The 20,899-nt window shown below is 37.9% G+C and overlaps 1 protein-coding gene across 2 annotated transcripts; it reads left to right on the top strand.

Annotated features, from left to right (window-relative positions):
• The first annotated feature begins 8,692 nt into the window (after positions 1 to 8,692).
• Positions 8,693 to 20,537, top strand: LOC113014914 (uncharacterized). 2 transcript variants are annotated; one of them, XM_080305933.1, is made up of 8 exons: positions 8,693 to 9,526; positions 12,768 to 14,727; positions 15,484 to 15,567; positions 16,546 to 16,596; positions 17,094 to 17,183; positions 17,280 to 17,312; positions 17,436 to 17,501; positions 19,652 to 20,537. In XM_080305933.1, the coding sequence occupies exons 1-8, from the start codon at positions 9,506 to 9,508 to the stop codon at positions 19,882 to 19,884; spliced, it is 2,538 nt and encodes an 845-aa protein (XP_080162059.1). In that variant the 5' UTR covers positions 8,693 to 9,505; the 3' UTR covers positions 19,885 to 20,537. The 2 variants fall into 2 exon arrangements, with proteins under 2 accessions (XP_080162059.1, XP_080162058.1); XM_080305932.1 differs by having other exon boundaries at positions 8,695 to 9,526; positions 17,094 to 17,312.
• Positions 20,538 to 20,899: the final 362 nt, after the last annotated feature.

Below are 20,899 nucleotides of genomic sequence, written 5' to 3'. Positions count from 1 at the left end.
AAGTCACCTCATCTTTACACAAAACTGTAAGCTGTCATCTGTGAGGCGCGAGCGGTGTTTGGTTTTACCATAGTTAATGGTGGAGAATGGCTGCTCTGCTGAGTTTTGCTCTCTGTAGCCGTTTGAATGGCAAACTATACTGATTAGCGGCGGCATAGGCACACTTAAAATTTCTTCAGAAATTTTCGCTTTCTAGTTATTCTTCAAGTTGCTTCCGTACACTTTTCGCCGTAGAACTACTTCCACAATTTTCAGCCGATTTTCACCGTTCAAATTTTAAACTATTCTGCTATTTTTGCTCTTTCCGGCTATGACTTTTGCTATTTTTTGCTATTATACTTTTTAAAATATTAAGCTTTTTTCCTTTAATTTGTCCCATTGAAATGAATGGGAAACTTCAGCAATTCTGCTAAAATTTGCTTGTTTTTGAAACTTAACTACTTCCTCATACTTTCACCTAGAACAACCATTCAAATTTTAAAATGTTCACAAATTATTGGGCTATTCAGGTATGATTCAGCTTTTTCAAATCTTTTACTGTTTTACTTTTATGCCTCTTAAAGTTTTGAGTTGCAAAATTGTGATTTTTCACAAAATACATGTGTTGTTATGGTTGCTATGCTCTTGGCTTCCAGTGTGCCACTGAAGGTTTTGCAATTTTCACTTCATGTCCGAACAACTTCCTGCTACTTGCTCAATTTTCACTCAACTTCCACAAATTATACATCAAAACGTAGGTATTTTTGCTGGCTTTCAGAAAATGTCACCATCATTGTTGTGGGATTTATATAATTTTGGCAAATCTCCTCAGACTAACACAAGGTCAGAAAACTCTCCATATAAAGTCAATGGAGAGTTTGTTCAAAATCACCGCTGCATTTCTGTAATGAGAGGCATATTCGAATCGTCATATCTCCTTAACGAAGCAAAGTTAAGACATGAGGCTTGTCCCGGTATATCTTCAGACACTCGTGACGCTCACAATTCAAGAATTATTTTCTCACCTATTACCGTTCTGAAATGAGTTGGACTTGTTTGAGGGTAGGAAATTTGTCCTTCGCTCAGATTTCTTCAGATTTCAAACTGTGGAAATGAACCACTTTTTTCTCTCGTCATAACTTTTTGTTGGATTTCCACAGAGACCTGAAAATTTCCATGATTGTTCACCAAACCCTGCTGTCTCTTACGGTGAAAGAATGATATCGATACTCCAAATAGATTTCGAGTTAGAAAGCGTTGTTTGAGGGCAAGTCAAGGCAGTTTTTGCTTCGCTCTACTCAGTTATGGTGCATTAGAAGTCAAATATCTTTAATAATTCATATTTTAATGATAAATTGTAAACACTGGAAGATTCCCCCATCTCTTCTGAACAAAACGGTGTAAGAATGACCGCTCTAGCCCCTACGGTTAGGAAATTATTTTCATTTGTTTGAGGGGAGTCGTCACTATGAGAAATAGGCTGCAATAATCCTGTGCCTCTCTGTGCTGCGTGTGTAAAAAGAGGCACATGTTTTGGCGGGAAAAAGTACACAGGCTCTCTGATTGGTGGATTCAAATTCAGCAGCTCCCAGGCTGACCTAGAAACTTACTTCTCTCTCCCTGTGCATTTTTTTGCTGATTTTTTCATTTAACAAGTATATTTGAGGGACCCTCAGCATGTTCAGCATTTTTTCAGCTGTCCATTTTGCTTTTCCAATTTTTCTGTTTAACTTATTACTATTGTGCTAAATAATACTATTTCTGCTATTTTATAAGATTTGTGCCTAATATAGTATTTCTGCTAAATTACAATATTTCTGCTTTTTATACTATTTGTGCTAAAACATAGTATTTCTACTAAATGTAGTATTTATGCTTAATCATACTATTTCTGCTTTTTATGGGATTTGTGCCTAATATAGTATTTCTGCTTTTTATAGGATTTTTGCTCAAACATAGTATTTCTACTAAATGTAGTGTTTATGCTTAATCATCCTATTTCTGCTTTTTATAGGATTTGTGCTTAATATAGTATTTCTGCTAAATTATAGTATTTCTGCTTTTTATAGTATTTGTGCTAAAACATAGTATTTCTACTAAATGTAGTATTTATGCTTAATCATAGTATTTCTATATATTTCTGCCAGGTCCCCAGGCAGCCAATCCTCTGTGAGGACTGAGAAATTCAAATTTTCAAATCAGGGCCTGCACGGCTTCCCAGCCAATCATATATGTGTCCTGAGGCATTCAAATTTGCATATTGGGGCCTTCATGGCTTCTAAGCCAGCCAATCATATCTGAGGGCTGAGGAATTCAAATCCACAAATCAGGGCCTGCACAGCTTCCCAGCCAGCCAATCATGTATGTGGGCTCCAGGTATTCAAATTTGCATATTGGGGAATTCGTGGCTTCTAAGTCAACAAGTCATCCATGTCATATATCTCTAAAAATTCATATTTTAATGATAAATTGTCAACACTTGAAGATTCCCCCATCTCTTCTGAACAAAACGGTGTAAGAATGACCGCTCTAGCCCCTATGGTTAGGAAATTATGGTCATTTGTTTGAGGGGAATCCTCACTATGTGAAATAAACTGAAAGAAGCAGGTCTATGTCTCTGTGCTGCGTGTGTAAAAAGATGCACCTGTTTTGGCGGGAAAACGTAAACAGCCTCTCTGATTGGTGGATTCAAATTCAGCAGCTCCCAGGCTGACCTAGAAACTTAGTCCTCTCTCCCTGTGTGTGTGTGTGTGTGTGTGTGTGTGTGTGTGTGTGTGCTTGTTCTGCTATACTTGCGAGGACCATCGCGGGTTTTAGACCTTACGAGTGAGGACCTTTTGGGAAAGTGAGGACATTTAATATGGTCCTCACTTGTTTTTCACTGTAATGGCTTCTAGAGGCCATTTTTATGCTTCTCTCAAAGTTTGAGCGAGGTCCTCAGAAAGATAGAAATACGAGAAAAAATACACACTTCTATACACACTGCTATTCTTTTCATACACACACTTTTGCTCTCTACTGGCTACTAGTGGTTATGAAAAATCACTGCTCCTGAGCCTTTTTGCTCTCTACTGCCCTTCTGCCCCTTATGGTTGTGGATAGTCACTGTACCCAAGTACTTTTTGCTCTCTACTGCCCCTACTGCTTTTGGACAGTCACTGCACCCAAGAACTTTTTTGCACTCTACTGCCAACTACTGTCTTTGCCCATTCACTACAAATGAAGATAATGACAGTTTATCTAATGAAGGAGAAATAAATAGTGCTCTATCGCCTTGAAGTTCAATTCAATTTTATTTATATAGCACCAAAGCACAACAAAGGTCACCTGAGGGCACTTTATACTTTAGGGTAAAGACCCTACAAGGTAAGTTAAACATATTATTATGTCTTACTTTTAATATCTGGTCTTGGTCTACCCAAATTGGAAAGCATACCAATACAGTTTTTGAAATTAAATGCTGAAATAGAAATATTGAATATGGACTGGCCTAAACTGGGCTATGAGACAGTGCTTCAGTTCCTGAAAAATTACGACTGGATTTTCAATTTAAACTAAACAGTGTGCTAGTTAACATGGGTTTGATCAGTTAATGTGAGACAGGTTTAGAAATTATTAATGCAGCTCATCATTTCTGCCTTCTGGTTCTCATTTTAGGCTTCTCTTTTTAAACCATACTTTTATCTTTGCTATAGAAATGGCATATCAGTAACTTTTTTAGACCATTCAGTTTTAAAAAAATCATTTAAGGTCTTGAGGGGCTGCTTTCCATTTAGTGTTACCAGCATATTTTACCAAAATATCTCGACAAATAGGAGACTGAATCTGAAAAACCACCTTGACCCTGCTTTAGTAGTGAGCTACAAATTGTGTCTACATAACATAAATATAGACAATGTGCAAGAAACTGTAGTTTTGTTTCAAGTATTTTTCAAACTATTATAAATCATACTGGTGAATTTTGATAGATTATATGAAAGCATGGGCTTCCGTACAAAGGATACATATATTGCTGTGTTCCCTTTTATATTAAAACCTGGTTCCTCTACTGTAAGCTTCTATTAGTGAAAATCTACCATTAATATATAATCTGTAATGCAATATAATATTGACTTGTGTGTTCTTTAATACTTTGTAAAAATTAAATATGTCCCATCCATCAGAAGTGCCCATCTCATTATGGCTGCTTCCAGGAGGATAATAACCAGTGTCAAGAAGCTCAAATGATGTCAAATTGCACTCTTAAACATAACAGTTCAGTTCACTGTACTCAAATGGCCTCTACAGTCACCAGATCTCAATCCAAAAGAGGACCTCTGATCTCTATGGTGGATCAGGTGATCACATTACATATTATGTGATCACCCGATCCATCATTCATTTATATTTATATATATATATATATATATATATATATATATATATATATATATATATATATGTATATATATGTATATAATGTATTGTAGAGAGAGAGAAATGCTCTCTTTAGGGGCCTGCCTCTGGTGTCGACCTCTGAGGTCATCTCTGAGGTCATCCTGTTTTCTCCCTCATTTGTCCAGTATTTCCTCTATCCCTCTTCTGCATATGTCTGAATCATCTCAGCCTTGTCTCTAACTTTCTCTCCATACCATTCAGCATGAGCTGTCCTTCTTGTATACTCATTTCTGTTTCCTGTCCCTCCTCCTGACTCCAGATCCCTGATGTAATCCCACCCTCACCTTGAACACATCCTGCACCACCCTCACATCCTGACTTACCTCATGCAGTACCACAGTTCCTCTCTTAGCATCCCATCATATTCTTTTGCCAGATCCACAAAGACACAGTGCAACTCTTTCTGACCTTCACTATACTTCTGCATCAACACACTCAAAGCAAACATCACATCTGCACTGCTCTTTTTCAGTGAGAAGCCATACTGCTGCTCATGGATCATCACCTCTCTTCTTAACCTACTTTCAACAACTCTTTCTTGGTGTGTCTCAGCTTTATCGCTCTGTAGTTACTACAGCTCTGCATATCACCCTTGGTCTTGAAAACTGGTACCAGTACACTTATTCATTCCTCACTCTCCAAACTTGTGTTAAACAATCTGGTTAAAAAGTCCTTTCTCCTCAACATCTCTATACAACCACATATATGTCATGTGGACCAACTGCCTTTCCTCTCTTCATAGCTGCCTTCACGTCCTCCTTACTTATCCCCTGCGCTTCCTGATTCACTAACTTTCCTCCATCTGTCCTCAGTTTCTGTCTTCATTAATGTCTTCATTAATGAAGACAATGAGAGAATACTTCTATCTTCCATCTTCTCAACACACTCTCTTCACCATCTTTATCCTTAATCACTCTAACCTGCTGCACATCCTTTTCAGCTCAATCTCTGTCTAGCTAATTGACACAAGTACTGTTCTCCTTCCTTAGTGCCCAGCCTCACATACAACTCAGTATAAGCTTTTTCCTTTTCCACCTCTATCTTTGCAGTAGGCCTGGCCTCCCAGTATTCCTGTCTACTTTCTCCATCTCCCTGACTATCGCACTTTCTCTTAGCTATTCCTTTGAGGAACTACAGGAAAGTGTCCAATCCACCACCAAGTCTCCTTGTCCTCTTTTCTCTCTCTCCAAAAAATACACCAAACACCTTCTTTGCCTTTCTCTTACCATTTCAGTTGTATTTTTCCAGTCATCTGGTAACTCTTCCCTTCCACCCAGAGAATGTCTACTCCTCCCTGAACTAACAACTGCACAACATTCTTCCTTCTTCAGCTTCCACCATTTAGTTCTTGTCTCTGCCTTCACTCTCTTCCTCTTCTTGACGTCCAAAGTCATCCTACAGACTAGTGTCCAATGCTGCATGGCTACATTCTCTCCTGACACCACCTTGCAGTCTCCTATCTCTTTCACACTGACCCTTCTGTTTAGGATGTAAGCCACCTGTGTACACTTTCTTCCACTCTTCTACGTCACCTTATGTTCCTCCTTCTTCTTGAAGTATGAGTTCACCCCAGCCATTTCCATCTTCCTAATTTTGACCTTCTGCATTTCTCTGCTTAACACCATACCTATCTAACACCTCCTCATTATCTCTCTTTCCTTCACCTACATGGCTACTGAAGTCTGCTCCAATCAACACTCTCTACCACTTTATCAAACTAACTGCAGAATTCCTCTTTCTCTTCTAACTGACATCCAACCTTCAACCTGGTCTCCTGCACACATAGTAAATCTACCTTCCTTCTCTCCATTCATATCAGCCAGCTCTCTCCCTTTGCCAGTCATAGTACCTCCACGCTCCTGCCTGTCCTTCTCTTTGACTCCTAACACGCTTCTCCCCTTTCCTCTTCCTTTGTCTTCGAATAGTAGCACAGTTTCCATCGGCTCTCTGTTGGCCAATAGCACAGGAGGCAGTAATTGTTAACCCAGGTACCGACTGATCCGATATGGAAATACACCAGATGCCATTCCTGTAACAGCCCTCTCTGTTTATCTGGGCTTCGGAGTACACTCCCAACTCCACCCCCCATACACTATCATTCAAAAATTTGGACACCTTTTGACTTAATGTTTGTCTGTTTTTTACTACTTTCTACATTGTACATACAAACTGAAGACATGAAATATATGAAGCAATATATATGGAATTATATATCAAAGAGATAGCTGATGTATAACGCTAAATGTTTTATATTTTAGATTCCACCCTTTGCTTTGTTGACAACGCTGCAAACCTTTGGCCTTCTCTCAGTGAGCTTCATGATGTAGTCATCTGAAATGGTTTCACCTCACAGGTGTGCCTTGTCAGGGTTCATTTGTGGAATTTCTTTCTGTCTTTATGGGGTTGGGACCACAAGTTGTGTTGTCCAGAAGTCAGGTTGGTGCACAGCTGACAGCCCTATTTGACTACTGTTAAAATTCATATTATGGCAACAACCAATCAGTTAAGTAAAGAGAAACTACAGTCCATCATTACTTTAAAAACTGAAGGTCAGTCAATCTGGAAAAATGCTAAAACTTTGAATGTGTCCCCCAAGTGCAGTCGCACAAAACATCAAGCACTACGACAAAACTGTCTCACATGAGGCCCGCCCCAGGAAAGGAAGAGCAAGAGTCCCCTCTGCTGCTGAGGATACATTTATCACCAGAATCACAAGGAATGGACATCTGACCAGTGGACATCTGTGCTTTGGTCTGATGAGTCCAAATTTGAGAACTTTGGTAGTAATCAAATCAAAGAGTGGCTACTTCGAAGAATCTAAAATATAAAACAAAATTTGATCATCATTAATGAAACTTTGAAATATCTGGCTTTTCCGTCAGAGCAGATGAAATACATATTTTGCATTAAATTGAATCATTTGGCCTCCAGAAGGGCTCACCCTGAGTCCATTGTCTTACTTCATTGTGAAGTTATGATAAATAGCCTGATAAATAGCCTGATAACATAGCGAGTACTGAGGATGAGTTTATGGTGATTTAAAATGTGCCTCAAGGATGAGAAGTGCAGAATATTGTGCTACACTCTGCTCCCAACTTCACTGATGCCCTGCACCTCCCCCATACCCCAATAGCTGCTGCAGTGGGGGAGGGGCAGGCCAGTATTTTCAGCACTTTGGCTGTTCTGAAGGCAAAAGAGAGTCCAAACCAGGACTAGCAAGGTGTGCCTAATGCAGTGACCGTTTAGAGTGTGTGTAAAAAATCAAAAGAAATATATATATATTTAAAATAGATATGGTAATGGTTCTTAGTTCTTTTTGACTACTGATAAGCATTAAGTCAATTTAGACTGTAAGGCTAAATGTTACTTTAGATTAATTTTATTATGCTGTTTCATTATGTGTTTAAACTGTAGTAAAAGCAATGTCAGGCTTCCTTTATTTTATATAATGTACAATGTAAATCAGGTTTCAGAGTGAGAGCTGAGAAGTAGAGAATACTTTGGCTCTCTGCAATTCCTCTTTAAGATATCATGACCCATCAGTGACCCGCCCCTCCCCCCGCGCACCTGCACTGCGCTCTCAAACTTTTGCAGGGCATTGCTTGCATCTCAATCATTCAGTCAACGGACGGAGAAGCTGCATAATTAAACTGGTGATTGCAAGATTTAAATCAAAGTTTCGGCAGGTAAGATTTCACATTTTGTCTTTATGAAAACTGCAAATTTTTTTAAATGAAATGAAACAAAAAAAAGGTATCTTACGTCAGGTTTAATTTTTTCAACTTGAACGATGCATGAAGTTCGTCTCAGTTAATAGCAGCTTGCTAGCAAGAAAACTGATAATTACACAACTTCAAATTAAAAGAAAAGAAATTCAGCAGCATGGGATATTTTTGGCAAATTTGATGTTTTTGGGGGTGCTGAATCCAAAACTGGTGTCCTTTTCCCTTAATCACGGACATTTATTTAAGGAGGAGTTTCCATTTCAAAAAAGCACAACAGCGTTGAAAAATATTAGTAGCTGTGTCCAAATTCATGGGCTGCATCTTCCTGAGGACCCGGCCTTCGCGGTCTACGTTGCCCGTGTCCTCAGGAGGTCGGGTCGGCCGGAAGTAAACGGCCGTGAAATTGGACGGTCTAGTCTTCAGATTAGCGTCGCCGCTGTCTCGGTGGAGTTTAATAAACTCAGCCGTCTGCTTCTTGCTATCTAAAATATAACAGGACACTGGCGTAAATTCTCGACTGTCTCATACTTCTGTTTAATCTGTTTTCTGTTTGACGTTTAGTCAGCTGTGTAAAAACCAAGGAGGAACCCACCCGGGAGATTAATAAAGTTTTATTTTATCTAATCTAATAACTTTAATCTCAGCTAAACCGATTTACTCGCTAACAAATAAAACACTGAAAAAAACCCCAAACATTAACATTTAGAAGTGATCTAAGTGACTTATATATCATGTTTAACCTCAGTAGCGAAATCTCTATTAATAAGAATAGTGTACACGTATGCCCTAATAAAAAGAAGCAGGTGAGATGTTAGAACGCTTTTATTTTTATTTTAGTGTACACTCAATACAATAGACAGCTGCTGGGTTTTGGGGTTTGTTTAACCTGAGTAGCGAAAAGATCGCGGGGGGGGGGGGGGTGAAAACGATGTGCCGGGAGTCCGCTGTTCTCGCCAGCTCTAGTGATCCTCGACCTCGCTGTCTGCTATGGAGCTGGCGGGTCACAGACGTCTCCGAAAATGTTGGAGCACGTTTGGAAATATATGGTATGTGCAGGTCATAGTTTGTACATCAGGTTCACCTGCATGAGAGCTCACTGTTAAGCAAAATGTAGCCTTATTGAGGTGAGCTTCAGTAAATAAATGAAAAGGAAAAAGGAGGTGGAAATGGTGGAAAGCACAGTGTAGTCCAGTTATATGTTAGAGATGGGTAATGGGCTGCATTAAATGAACTGCTTTTCCTGCTTGCTGAAGACTAAGAAAAATGTTGGTGCAGTTGTGCTGTATCACCTCTAAGCCGTTATTACGTAAATGTAACTGAGAAGTAACTTTGGATTTTGTCTTTGGTATTAGGTTGAAAAAGCCATGGCAGCAAGCCAAACACAGGTATGTGCCTTTTTTATCAAATATTTGAACAAGTAGTCTTTAATAATTGTTACTGAATCGTATGCAGGAATGTTAAAGTCAAACAGCATATTTTTTTATCTTTTTTTAAACATGATGAACACATCATCTGGTTGGAAGCAGGTTAGATTCAGAGTTTCTGTTTAAAATAGACTGGAAGCCCCCGTTTTCACTGATTCTTTTATTTACAGCATATTTTAAGTGTGATATAGATTCTCTGCTGTGGGAATACGTTTTAGATGTGCCACCTTTTAAGCGTCACCTTTCTAAACTCGAGCACTACAGTTAACAGGTGAATTCTTATGTTTCAGTACAGCTAGCAAACAATGACAAAGCACTTCGAGACTAAAAGTGAAAGTTGACAGTCTTAACTTGGTTTTTAACATAAAATCATTGCTGCAGCCAGGGTTACAAAGTGATCCCTCTTAGACTTCCTTTTATTTTTAGTTATTCTTTCTGTCCCTAGTTAGCTAACATAAACTAATGTAGGGTAGAACTGTTATCAGCATCCATCCAACCAACCAACCCAGTGACCTCATAGTCTGAACTCAGCCAAGATGGAAATAAACATGCTGTAAACGCTTGTTTTTTTATAACGAGCTTCACTGACAGTGTTCAATCGGAGATATTTTTTTTTTTTTAAGAGTGGGCCTCCATAGTGTCATCTAGCCTTAATGTATGTAGTGTTTCAGGTCAGCTTTAACCTTGAACATTGGATATGTATCCAGAAATGTGATGTCTTTTCAAATACATTTCTAGATGTTATTTCTATCTCAAACAGTATTTGAGTGTATCTTCTTAGCAGCTTTTCTTATACAATAACTTTGTGGAATGAAAACAAAAAGTCATGTTTGTTATATGCCACTAGTTTGACTTAAAAAAAAAAAAGTAGTTTACATGCAATAAAGGGTGTCAGCATACGGTAGTAATCAGTCTCATTTTAGTTCATTATTCTTTTACAGCCTCATGTCTATAAAAGAAGGGATGCAGTGTAGAATGTAAATCAAAACTGAATTCAATGTTTTTCAAATCTCATAAACCCACATTTTATTAACAGTAAGACATGTAAAACATTTCAATTGAAACTGAGAAATTGTTCCATTTTAAGAAAATTATGGGATCATTTTGAATGTGATGGTAGTACCATGTCTCAGAAAAGTTAAGACAGGGCCTTGTTTCCCACTGTGAATTTTCTCTTTTCGTTTTTACAACATTGTAAACATCGGGGATCTGAGGAGACCAGTTGCTGGACTTTAAGGAGAGCAATGTTGTCACATTCTTGTCTGACGTAAGATTTTACCTGCTTAACAGCCCTGGGCCGCCTTTGTCGCATTTTTCGTTTCATGATGCTCCAAATGTTATGAGTAGGTGAACGGTTTTGACTGCAGGCTGGTTATTTCAGCACTCAGAGTATTGGAGTATGACACAATGCCATTATAATACATGCACTATGCGATTTACAATTGTTTTCCTGAAATATCCAAGGCCTTCCCTGAAAAAGATGATGTTTAGATTAGAGATGGACCGATCCGATGTTACGTATCGGTATCGGTCCGATACTGATGTAAATTACTGGATCGGATATCGGAGAGAAATAAAAAATGTAATCCGATCCATTAAATATCAAAAAAGCATCTCACAAAACTTGCGACACGGCGTAACTCAGCTCATAACTGTAGCACGTCGGAGCAGTGTGCGTCACGTGATAGAGCGGCTGTGTCCGGCATTTCATCTCCGAGGAAGTGATCCCAGAGAGAAGTAAAGCAAGTGTTTAAGTTCATCTCTGAATGTTTGTAAAGCATTCCCACATTAAGCTTAACAACCGATATATGGAGCGACTGCCTCTCTCTCTCTCCTGCTGCTACTTCAATCATGAAACTGATCAATGATCAGCTGATTGGCTTTTCTGTGGCGAGTCCGTCTCTCTTGTTTGTTTTTGGCCCACTTTGCACCAGAAAGAGGAAACCAGCGGCTGAATAACAGAAGCACGTTTAAGCTTGATAATCTGTTGTTAGAATTTATTTAATATTACTTTCTAGACCAGGATTCTTTTCTACGTAGCTGACCGCTGGTAACTGTGCAGGGGCGAATCTAGCAAAGTTTAGCCAGGGGGGCCGATAGGGCATGAACAGGGAAAAGGGGGCACAAAGACATACTTTTCTTTCTTATTCTCATTTAAAATGTCGAGCTTTTAATAAATATCTGAATCTTACACCCAAAGTTTTAATCTGATGTAAAATATATAGAAGTCCATTACTTTATAACTAACAATAACTATTAAGTTATATAGTTATAGTTATTAAGTAACTATTAAGTCTAATATACCCTAGTAAGCTATAGTACTTTTTCCTTTGGGAACCATCTGTGCAGTCTGCAATTCTGTTGAAGAAAGATGTTGAATCTATTTAATATTTCTTGAAAAATAATTTATTTCTGTGCATTTTATTTCACACTGCATCAAATTAAAGTTGATTACATCGATTAAGCATCATGAGGTGGAGGGTGAGGGGTGGTTCTCTAAAATATATATATATATATATATATATATATATATATATATATATATATATATATATATATATATATATTATTATTATTATTTTTTATTTTTTATTTTTTTTTTTGCTCCTGTTAGTTAGGTTGCTTAATATTTCTGCTAAGTACTCTTTAAAATACCAGAATAGGGAGGATGGTGCAGGTTTAACTTTATTAGATTGATCAGTTTTGCTGAACTATGAAATATTTTGTATTTTTTACGTACAGGTATAACAGAATAGCTTTAGTGTTGTTGTTTATTTAAACTTGAGTATGAACTTATACAAAATGCAGCAAGATATTTAAAAAAAAAAAACTTTTATTGATTAAAAAAACACTATCTGATTCATATTGGTATTGGCAGATATCCAAATTTATGATATCGTTATCAGACATAAAAAAGTGGTATCGTGCCATCTCTAGTTTAGATGGGAGCATATGTTGCTCTATAACCTGTATTTTCTTTCGGCACTAACGATGCGTTTCCACATTTGTATGCTACTAGCTCCATAGGCACTAATGCACCCCCATACACTAAGATGTGGGCTTTGAAAAACATTGCGTTCTATTTTAACTTGCATTTTACACAGTGTCTCAACTTTTGGAAGATAGTTTTACAGCTTTATTACATAACTCTATCCTTATAATTGACTTCTTCTCATGATGATTATTCTCTTTACCTATTCAGGAGGAGAGTGATTGCTCTGAGCTGGATTTCTCCATTTGTTCAGGCTCTGAATACGTGCCAAGTCAAATTTCAGACTTAAGTGATGAGGACAACCACAGTCTACAAAGTAAGACACTAAAGATCACTGATGTTTCTAGCGACAGTGATAATGAAGAACTGAGAAACATGACTCTTAAAAAGACACCCAGAACATATGGGAAAAGAAAGAGAAATGATCATAAGGCACAAGAGAAGGCTAAACGGACTAAACGGAAATCAGAAGTGACTGTAAAAACATGTACAAAAAGGGAGGACAACAAACGAGTATGGGACAAAAAACATTATTGTCTTTACTGTGGGAAGTCCCAAGCAAAAATATCGAGACACCTGGAGAGGAATCACATAGAGATAAGTGATGTGGCATATGCCTTTAGCTACCCTGTTGGTTCCAAAGAAAGGAAGGATCTTCTAGAACAACTTCGCAATAAAGGTGACTTTAAGCACAACACCAAAGTGATACAAAAAGGCAGAGGACAAGTCGTAACATGGAAGCAGCCATCTAATAAAACCATAGCAGGAGAATATTTACCTTGCCCTTATTGCTTTGCAATGTATATCAAAAAGACATTATGGAAACATGCGCTGTCATGCAAAAGTAAAAAACTGTGTGCGTCAAAAACTAGACATCCTAGAGTACAGGGTTACGCTGCACGCCTGCTTCCAATAAAACATTCATCTAAAGGATGTCAGACTATTATTGACAACATGCGACAAGATCAAGTGTCCTTTCACATCAGGAGTGATTCTCTGATTTGCAAATATGGAGAATCGCTATATGCAAGACATGGCCGTGTGAAGTCTAAGCACCAATATATTGCGCAAAGGATGAGGGAGCTTGGCCGTCTCATATTAGCTGCAAAAAATATGGACAGGACAGTGAATGTACTTGAAGATTTGTGCAAACCATCAAAATTCCAGTTTGTTGTCAGTGTTGCCAAGCATCTTGCAAACTTTAGTCCAGGCAAAAATGAATATGGCAAACCGTCAACAGCAGTCAAAATTGGATTTTGTCTTAAAGGCGCAGTCGAGGTACTGATTGGACAGACTCTTATGAATGATGATGACTATGCAGAGAAGAAGGCCAAAAAATTCTTGGAACTTCTGGACAAAAACTGGAGGAACAGTGTATCTGTCAGTGCTCACCAAACAATACAAGAAAAGAGGTGGAATAAACCGGATGACATTCCCCTCACCAAAAATGTGATTGCTCTGAGGGACCATCTCCGTACCGTGGAAGGTGAAGCAAGAGAGAGTCTAATGCAGCACATGGATTTGGCAGCATACAAGGCACTGAATGAGACTGTTTTGGCACAGGTTATTGTCTTTAACAAGCGACGTGAAGGGGAAGCATCACGCTTGACTCTTCAGACCTACAAGAACGTAAAAACAAGTCCCATTAATGAAGACATTTACGAAACCTTGTCACCATTAGAAAAAGAGCTAAGCAAGCTATTAACCCGCATTGAAATCAGGGGGAAGAGAGGCAGGAAAGTGCCAGTTTTTTTGAGCGACAGAATGAAGGAGTCAATCGATTTGTTGGTGAAAAACAGAGAAGCAGCTGGTGTACCTGCTGAAAACCCCTATCTCTTTGCTAGACCTGGTGGGATGACACACATACGTGGATGTGACTGCCTACGAAAATATGCAAACCAAAGCAAAGCAGAAAACCCTGAGCTTCTGAGGTCAACTAAATTAAGAAAACAAGTTGCCACACTTTGCCAACTCCTCGATCTTAATGATCAAGAGCTCGAGCAAGTTGCAAGATTCATGGGACATGACATCAGAGTTCACCAGGACTTTTACAGACAGACAGACAAAACCTTTCAAATTGCCAAGATAAGCAAGCTTCTGTTTGCAATGGAGGGAGGCGCTGGCACCTTAAGGGGCAAGAACCTCAGCACCCTGGAGGTTTCTGTTGCTGGTATGTATGATAGAGTATTTCTTTTTTTTCCACTGTCCTGCTATATTGAATTGCAAATGGTATTGTGTGGTCAAATAGTTTTACACTTGACTAATCCATAACATGAGGCTTATAACACCAAATCTGTCTCTCGCTCTCCCTCCCTCTGTCTTTCACTCACGCAGACACACACACACCACCACCACCACCATCAACTTTGCTAAAATGTTAATGAAAAACATTGACCAGGCAGCTGCAATTGAGCAGCAACGTCCATCCAACTCTTTTCACGGTTGTTGTGGTCGTGATAATTTTGTGAGGCCACATTGAAAAGGCTGAGGTGAGCTTGCTAAAGTTCTGCAAGTTGTGCCTCCATCGCTTGTGTCCAGATCACACGCTGCACTGCTGTGCTGCTCTGTCTTTATCACTTCCGTTTCTGTGTTTGTGCGTGCGCAGTGTGAGAGGCTGTGTTGACACCCTCACGAGGGGCGACAGGAATTCAAATAAGTTTGATTTTCTTGCAACCATCCGACTCTTGATTGGGAGCTGGTTGTGAGGTGTTAATTGCTTCTCGTTACCCCATGTATAGTGGACGATGACACACGATTAAGGCGAAACTTGGGCCAATCCCCAAAATGGACACATGACTGAAAAATCGGCTCAAAATTGCCCAAAAATTGCACAGTATATACCCAACTTTAGAATGTTGGTGGTTAGCACTGTTCTCTAATCAAAATTTTGGACTACCAATTACTAATATTTCATTATCTTTTATAGGTGTAATTTCCCCAGCTCCCAGCCCTCCAGCTAGTCAAAGAGACCCAGGCAGACTGAAGGAACAAGACACAGAGGTGGATGAAAGTAGGTTTTAATATAGAGAAAATTGTTGCAAGTAACATTTGTTTGCAGCCCTATTTTACAGCCTGTGTCTACGTGGTAGACCTGTGCAATCTTCTGCAGTCCAATAACACGGTCATGCCATAACATCTTATTTTACCTATAACCGTGAATACATGAGCTCAGTTAAGACAATAAAGACCATGAATTGACAATGAATAGGACTGATTATATTGATGGTGTTCCTGTTTTGTCCTTTCTGTTTACAGTACAACAGCAGAACACATTTTTGGTTTCCAATGTATCTTTTCATAAATGAAAACATTATGTTAGGTTGAAATGGTGAGCAGATATTCAAATCACAAATATATTTACATTTATTGCATTTATTTGTGCCACGGATAGTTTGATCCACTGAGATTTTTATTTTTGATGTAGTGTATAACTTGTGGTCACAAGCACCATCTATATAATCAAGCAACAGTTTTGGACAGAAATTCAGCATCATGGCAGTGGTATGTTTAGAATAAATCTTGGCTTGATCATTTCAGTAAATGTGTTACTCCTAAACAAATCTGTAAATGCTTATTAAACATGTTTCCCACTTGCTCTGTGACCTTAAGGTTGCATTTAGTTTTTGGCTTCATGAGACGATTAGCTTCCAGGTGAAAAGGGATGTTACTTTGAATCCCTGTTTGTACAAACAGCTTTTCCAGTTCAGGAGAGAACATGTAGAATTCCTTACTAGAGGACCTCAGTCTGAATCCTGACTGGCACATCTTAAATTTAAATGGGCACTGGTTTTAAAATACGATTAGTCTTCTAGTCATGATCTACTGCTTGTTGTTTTTTGGCACATTGTTAGTGTTGTGTATTTTAAAGCTCATGACAATGGAAATTAGCTTAGGTTATACATTTTACAGTAATTTCATTTTAAAGACTTCTGTCTTTATACAAATTTCCACATAAAATTGCATCATTTCAATATTTCTTACATTGCAGACAATAATGTGGTCTTCGCAAGCAGTGATGATGGCTGTTCTGATAGTGGTGGTAAGTGTTACCTGCTCACTAGTAGAGCCGTTGGTATACTGTCTCATGAATAAGCTGCATTTATGATAAACTGCCTAGAGTTATGTATGTGACATTGACTAATATAAGACACTGATGTTAGCCTGTTAGCTCTAGTTCCTAATGGTTAAAAGGAAATGGGTGGCATGTTATAGCCAAATAAACACACTGTTGGCCAACTTCAGTGCTCAGTAATCTATACAAAAGATAACACTTGATCATGTACACTCTCTCTATAGTGAGCTCCTTTATTACAGCAAGAAATAGACTGAAAAACACATGAAATCTGCGAGTTTATCACCACAACCCAGATTCTAATTTTTGTTACATTTGTCAAATGTAGTTTTATACAAATGCCACCTTGTAATGGCTGTGCAGTGGGGGGTTTTTCCTTTTGCTTTTTTAATTTATCCTAAATAAAAGAAGAGTAATTACCATTTACATACTCTTGATGGCTAATATTTGACATCTGGTGTCAGTCACAGGTGAAAGTCCCATAGCAGCTACTCAGAGTGATCCTCAGGGAAATGAGGAGGAGGAGAAAGGAGGAGGCAGTGAGATGGATGAAGGTCAGATTTTCCAGATTTATTCAATAGAAAGGAAAAAAATCAGTGAATTAGGACGATGTGGCACATTAATTTATTTATTTTTTTATTTTTTTAAAGACGATAGTTCTCAGCATTTCGCAGATGTAAATGGTGAGTTTAAGCATTTGTCTGAAATGTAGTAACACTGTTGTGTATTCTAATTAAATTCTATTCAAGTAAAATCTGCATTGTACAATAACAGCTACCATTTTTTTTTATCTGTTTCTGTTTTAGAAGAGACCAAAGAAGTAACACTCGCCGTGAGGAAAAGGGGAAAAACCAAAGTGGCCAAAGCAAAGGGTGAGATGTTTTCAGCTTTAAATGTATTTGATATTTTCTGTTTGCAGTATATGAATCAGGTTGTAGACATGAATTTATTTCCTTATAGTCTTGCTCTTTGTGGCAGAATATATGCCTACACAAACACAAAACTCTTGATAATATTGATCCAGAATTATTTTGTTGGTAATTAGAAAAATTATTGAAAATGTTTAAGTATTGCTTTACAGTAAGTTGAAGAGGAGAATTCAGAGGGGGTGGAGATGGGTGTCAGGGGTGATGTGTTATAAAAGGAAAGCAGCAAGAGGGAAAAGAAAGGTTTACAAAATGGTAGTGAGGAAAGCTATGACGATTTTCATTGGAATGACCAGGATGGACAGGATTAGAAATGACTACATCATAGGGACAGCTCAGGTCAGAGGTTTGGAGACAAAGAGAGACAAGGCTGAGATGGTTTGGACATGTGCAGAGGAGGCTGCCAAGGGATGTTGATGATGGAACTGCCAGGCAGGACGAGAAGAGGAAGACCTCAGAGGAGGTTCATGGATGTGAAGGAGGACAGGCAGAAGGTTGGTGTGACAGAGGAGGATGCTGGTATAGGAGGAGGTTGAGGAGATGATCCGCTGTGATGACCCCTAAAGAGTTCAGCTGAAAGAATGATTGCTTCACTTTTATTGTTACATTTATGATTTGTTAGGCTACCTATTCTGGTGAGTGACTAGTTTAACCTGCTGTGTTGCATGAGTTCACACTTTGCAAGAACAGCACTACAAAACACATGGCAGGGTTCTGCAGGTCATTTCACAAGTCTGGAATTAAAAAAAAAAATGCAGGCTGAAAATGTCTTGTTATATTATCATAGAAAATACCTGTTTAAGGTCCTATGATTTACCAATTAAAGACAACTACTTTATCTCAATGTTATTTTTTTTTTACAATGCGTATTTTAGTTTCCACCAATTACACACACAGATGTTGTGTTTTAAAATCAAAATTTGTAAAGTGAACTAGATTGACAGTATGGACCATCATTTTCAGTGAGAGGTTTGTGAAAAGACAGCAAGAAACGGCAAGTACAAGCAACAAAGCTCATCGAGTAGACTACATTAGGCTTCAAACTTTCCTTTTTGCTAAAGCATATATTTCAGGCTGGACCAGGTGACCCTGAATCCTCCCTTAGTTATGCTGCAGTCTGTTTTAATATCTTCATATTTGCCTAATACTATACTTTTATCTTTTGAAAAATCAGCTTCTGTTTCCAGTACGCTTTTCAATAATCATTAGTGAACAGATGCTCACAATGCCACCCCTTTCATGCGACCATGCAGGTTAAGCTTTTTGTGACCACTTATCCAGATCGCCACTTTCAGGTTAAGTGAATCCAGATTATGGAAAGATAGCCTTGATGTGTTGAATGTGCTTTGTAGTACAGGCCTTATGACTAATGATAGACAAAACTTAATTCTGCTCTTTGGTATTGTATCTGTGCGCCAGTCGCAAAACTGTGACAGTTTGTCAAATAAAACGCATAAATTCAGATAAAATGAAAAGATCATGTCAATCAGTTATGTTTGGTTCTGAATCATGATCTAGGTAATTTGTTACATTGTCAAGGATATTAGCAATTGTATTTCATAATAAAAAAAAAAATTGACTTAAAATATGTGATGTCACTTAACTAGATTAGGACTACTACCAACAGCACAGGTTTTTTTTATTACTAGTACATCAGAAATATTTGCCTTATTTAAAACAATAGCAAATTATTAAAGTCTGACAGTTTTTTTTTTTTACAAGAATATTGTTATGATGAATGATTTTAACAGGAATAATAACTAGTTATCATCTTATTTTAAAAGGCTAGATGCAACATGTACCTTTGAAAACAAAATGTATAAAAGTAAATTGGCTGCTGTTTCACTCTGTAGGTATATTACTCAATAACTGATCTCATGTTTCTGTGAACTCAAAATACTTAATTTAAAAGTGCTTACTACATATCTTGGGTACAAAATGTTGAGTAAATTGTTGAACCTACAGTTTGGTTTGGCATTTTCTGTAAATATACACAAGCAGAACCCCATTTCAAAAACAAAACAAAAACAAAAAAACTACGGTTACATACATGTTGTAAAGTTAACAGTCCATGTTGTCTTTTGTGTTATTTGTAGAGATCCCCCGTGCGAAGGTCAAGAAGCCATGGAGTGAAGCAGAGAAGACGGCAGTGCAAAGACGGCTGGGAAAATTTGTCGCAGAGCGTAAAGTTCCAAAAAAAGAACACTGCATGAAATGCTTAGAAGCGGAAAAAGACCTAGCTAATCGCTCATGGAAAGATGTTAAAAACTTTGTGTACAACACGATTGTCACTCTGAATCGAAGGTCTGCTTGTAAAAAACTCTTCTAAAATAAGTTTACCTTGATAATGTTAAGACATTATTTAAGATTTAATTTTGTCTTCTCATGCTTGGTTTGTGACTGACTTGACGGCTTTGGTAGCAACTGCGAGTCTGATTGTAATTTGATTGGCTTTATGTTTTGGAGTGGTGAACTGTGAGGGCGATGAAAATACCTTTACCTGGTGTCTTTTGAGGTAACCCGTTTTGGATTTTAAGTTCTAGGTTTTTGCCCAGGATGTTTTTGGTTCATTTATTTTATAATCTGTTAAAGTACATTAGGCATCTAAGTTGTTCACCTTCTTAATGGCTTAATGGTTAGAACACATCCTAAAGTGTCCACCTTTGCTCAGTGCTGATGTTCATTGGCGAAAAGTTTAATTTTGGTTTTAATTATGTAGGAAGCAGGAAGGTCATACTGGTACAGTTGTAGCCATCCTAAGCTTTACTGATTTTTCTTTTTGGCAAAAGTCAAAACAAACTGATCAAAGTTATTGATCACTATTTTAGTTGTAAGTCATTAGACTTAATAGTTGTCTTCATTGTTATAATAGCAATTATTATTCCTCTGGAAGGATGTTACATTGTGAAATAAACTGAATTTGCTCTTGTTGCAGCATTGTGGGAATTTCCTTGGTAATTATTAATAAAATCTACAACAGTATTTGAAATGTAATACTACCTTTTTTGTTATGTAGGGTTGTATTGATAGATTATCAGAACTTTTTAGTTATTCTATTTATGTATAAAGTTGAGACTGTTTAACTTTAACATTATTTGGTTGCACTAAAATAGAAAATGTCAAGGAGTAAATGCAAACAGAAAAAAACATATAGACAGAAACGAACACCAAAGCACCCCCTGGTGGAAAATCACCTGAATAGCACTCAATGACAAGGTCCTCATTCTGATAGTAGAATGAGATTTTTTTTTACTTGAGTGTTTTAAGATTTTGAGGTGATTTTTGGTGTCAGAGAGCCACCCAGTGTTCAAAAGTGGCAAAGGTTTGTCTGCAAGTGTAGCAGA

Source organism: Astatotilapia calliptera, chromosome 9 (assembly GCF_964374335.1).
Source record: "Astatotilapia calliptera chromosome 9, fAstCal68.1, whole genome shotgun sequence".
NCBI lineage: Eukaryota > Metazoa > Chordata > Actinopteri > Cichliformes > Cichlidae > Astatotilapia > Astatotilapia calliptera.
Note: the sequence above shows the minus strand (reverse complement) of the source record. Positions and strands in the feature narration are given on the sequence as shown.

Excerpts from the sequence above, each read along its gene's own strand:
- LOC113014914 (XM_080305932.1), top strand. The coding sequence starts at position 9,506 with ATGGCAGCAAGCCAAACACAG. Across the intron at positions 9,527-12,767 it reads TGGCAGCAAGCCAAACACAG|GAGGAGAGTGATTGCTCTGA; the intron begins GTATGTGCCTTT and ends TTACCTATTCAG. Across the intron at positions 17,502-19,651 it reads CAAAGTGGCCAAAGCAAAGG|AGATCCCCCGTGCGAAGGTC; the intron begins GTGAGATGTTTT and ends TGTTATTTGTAG.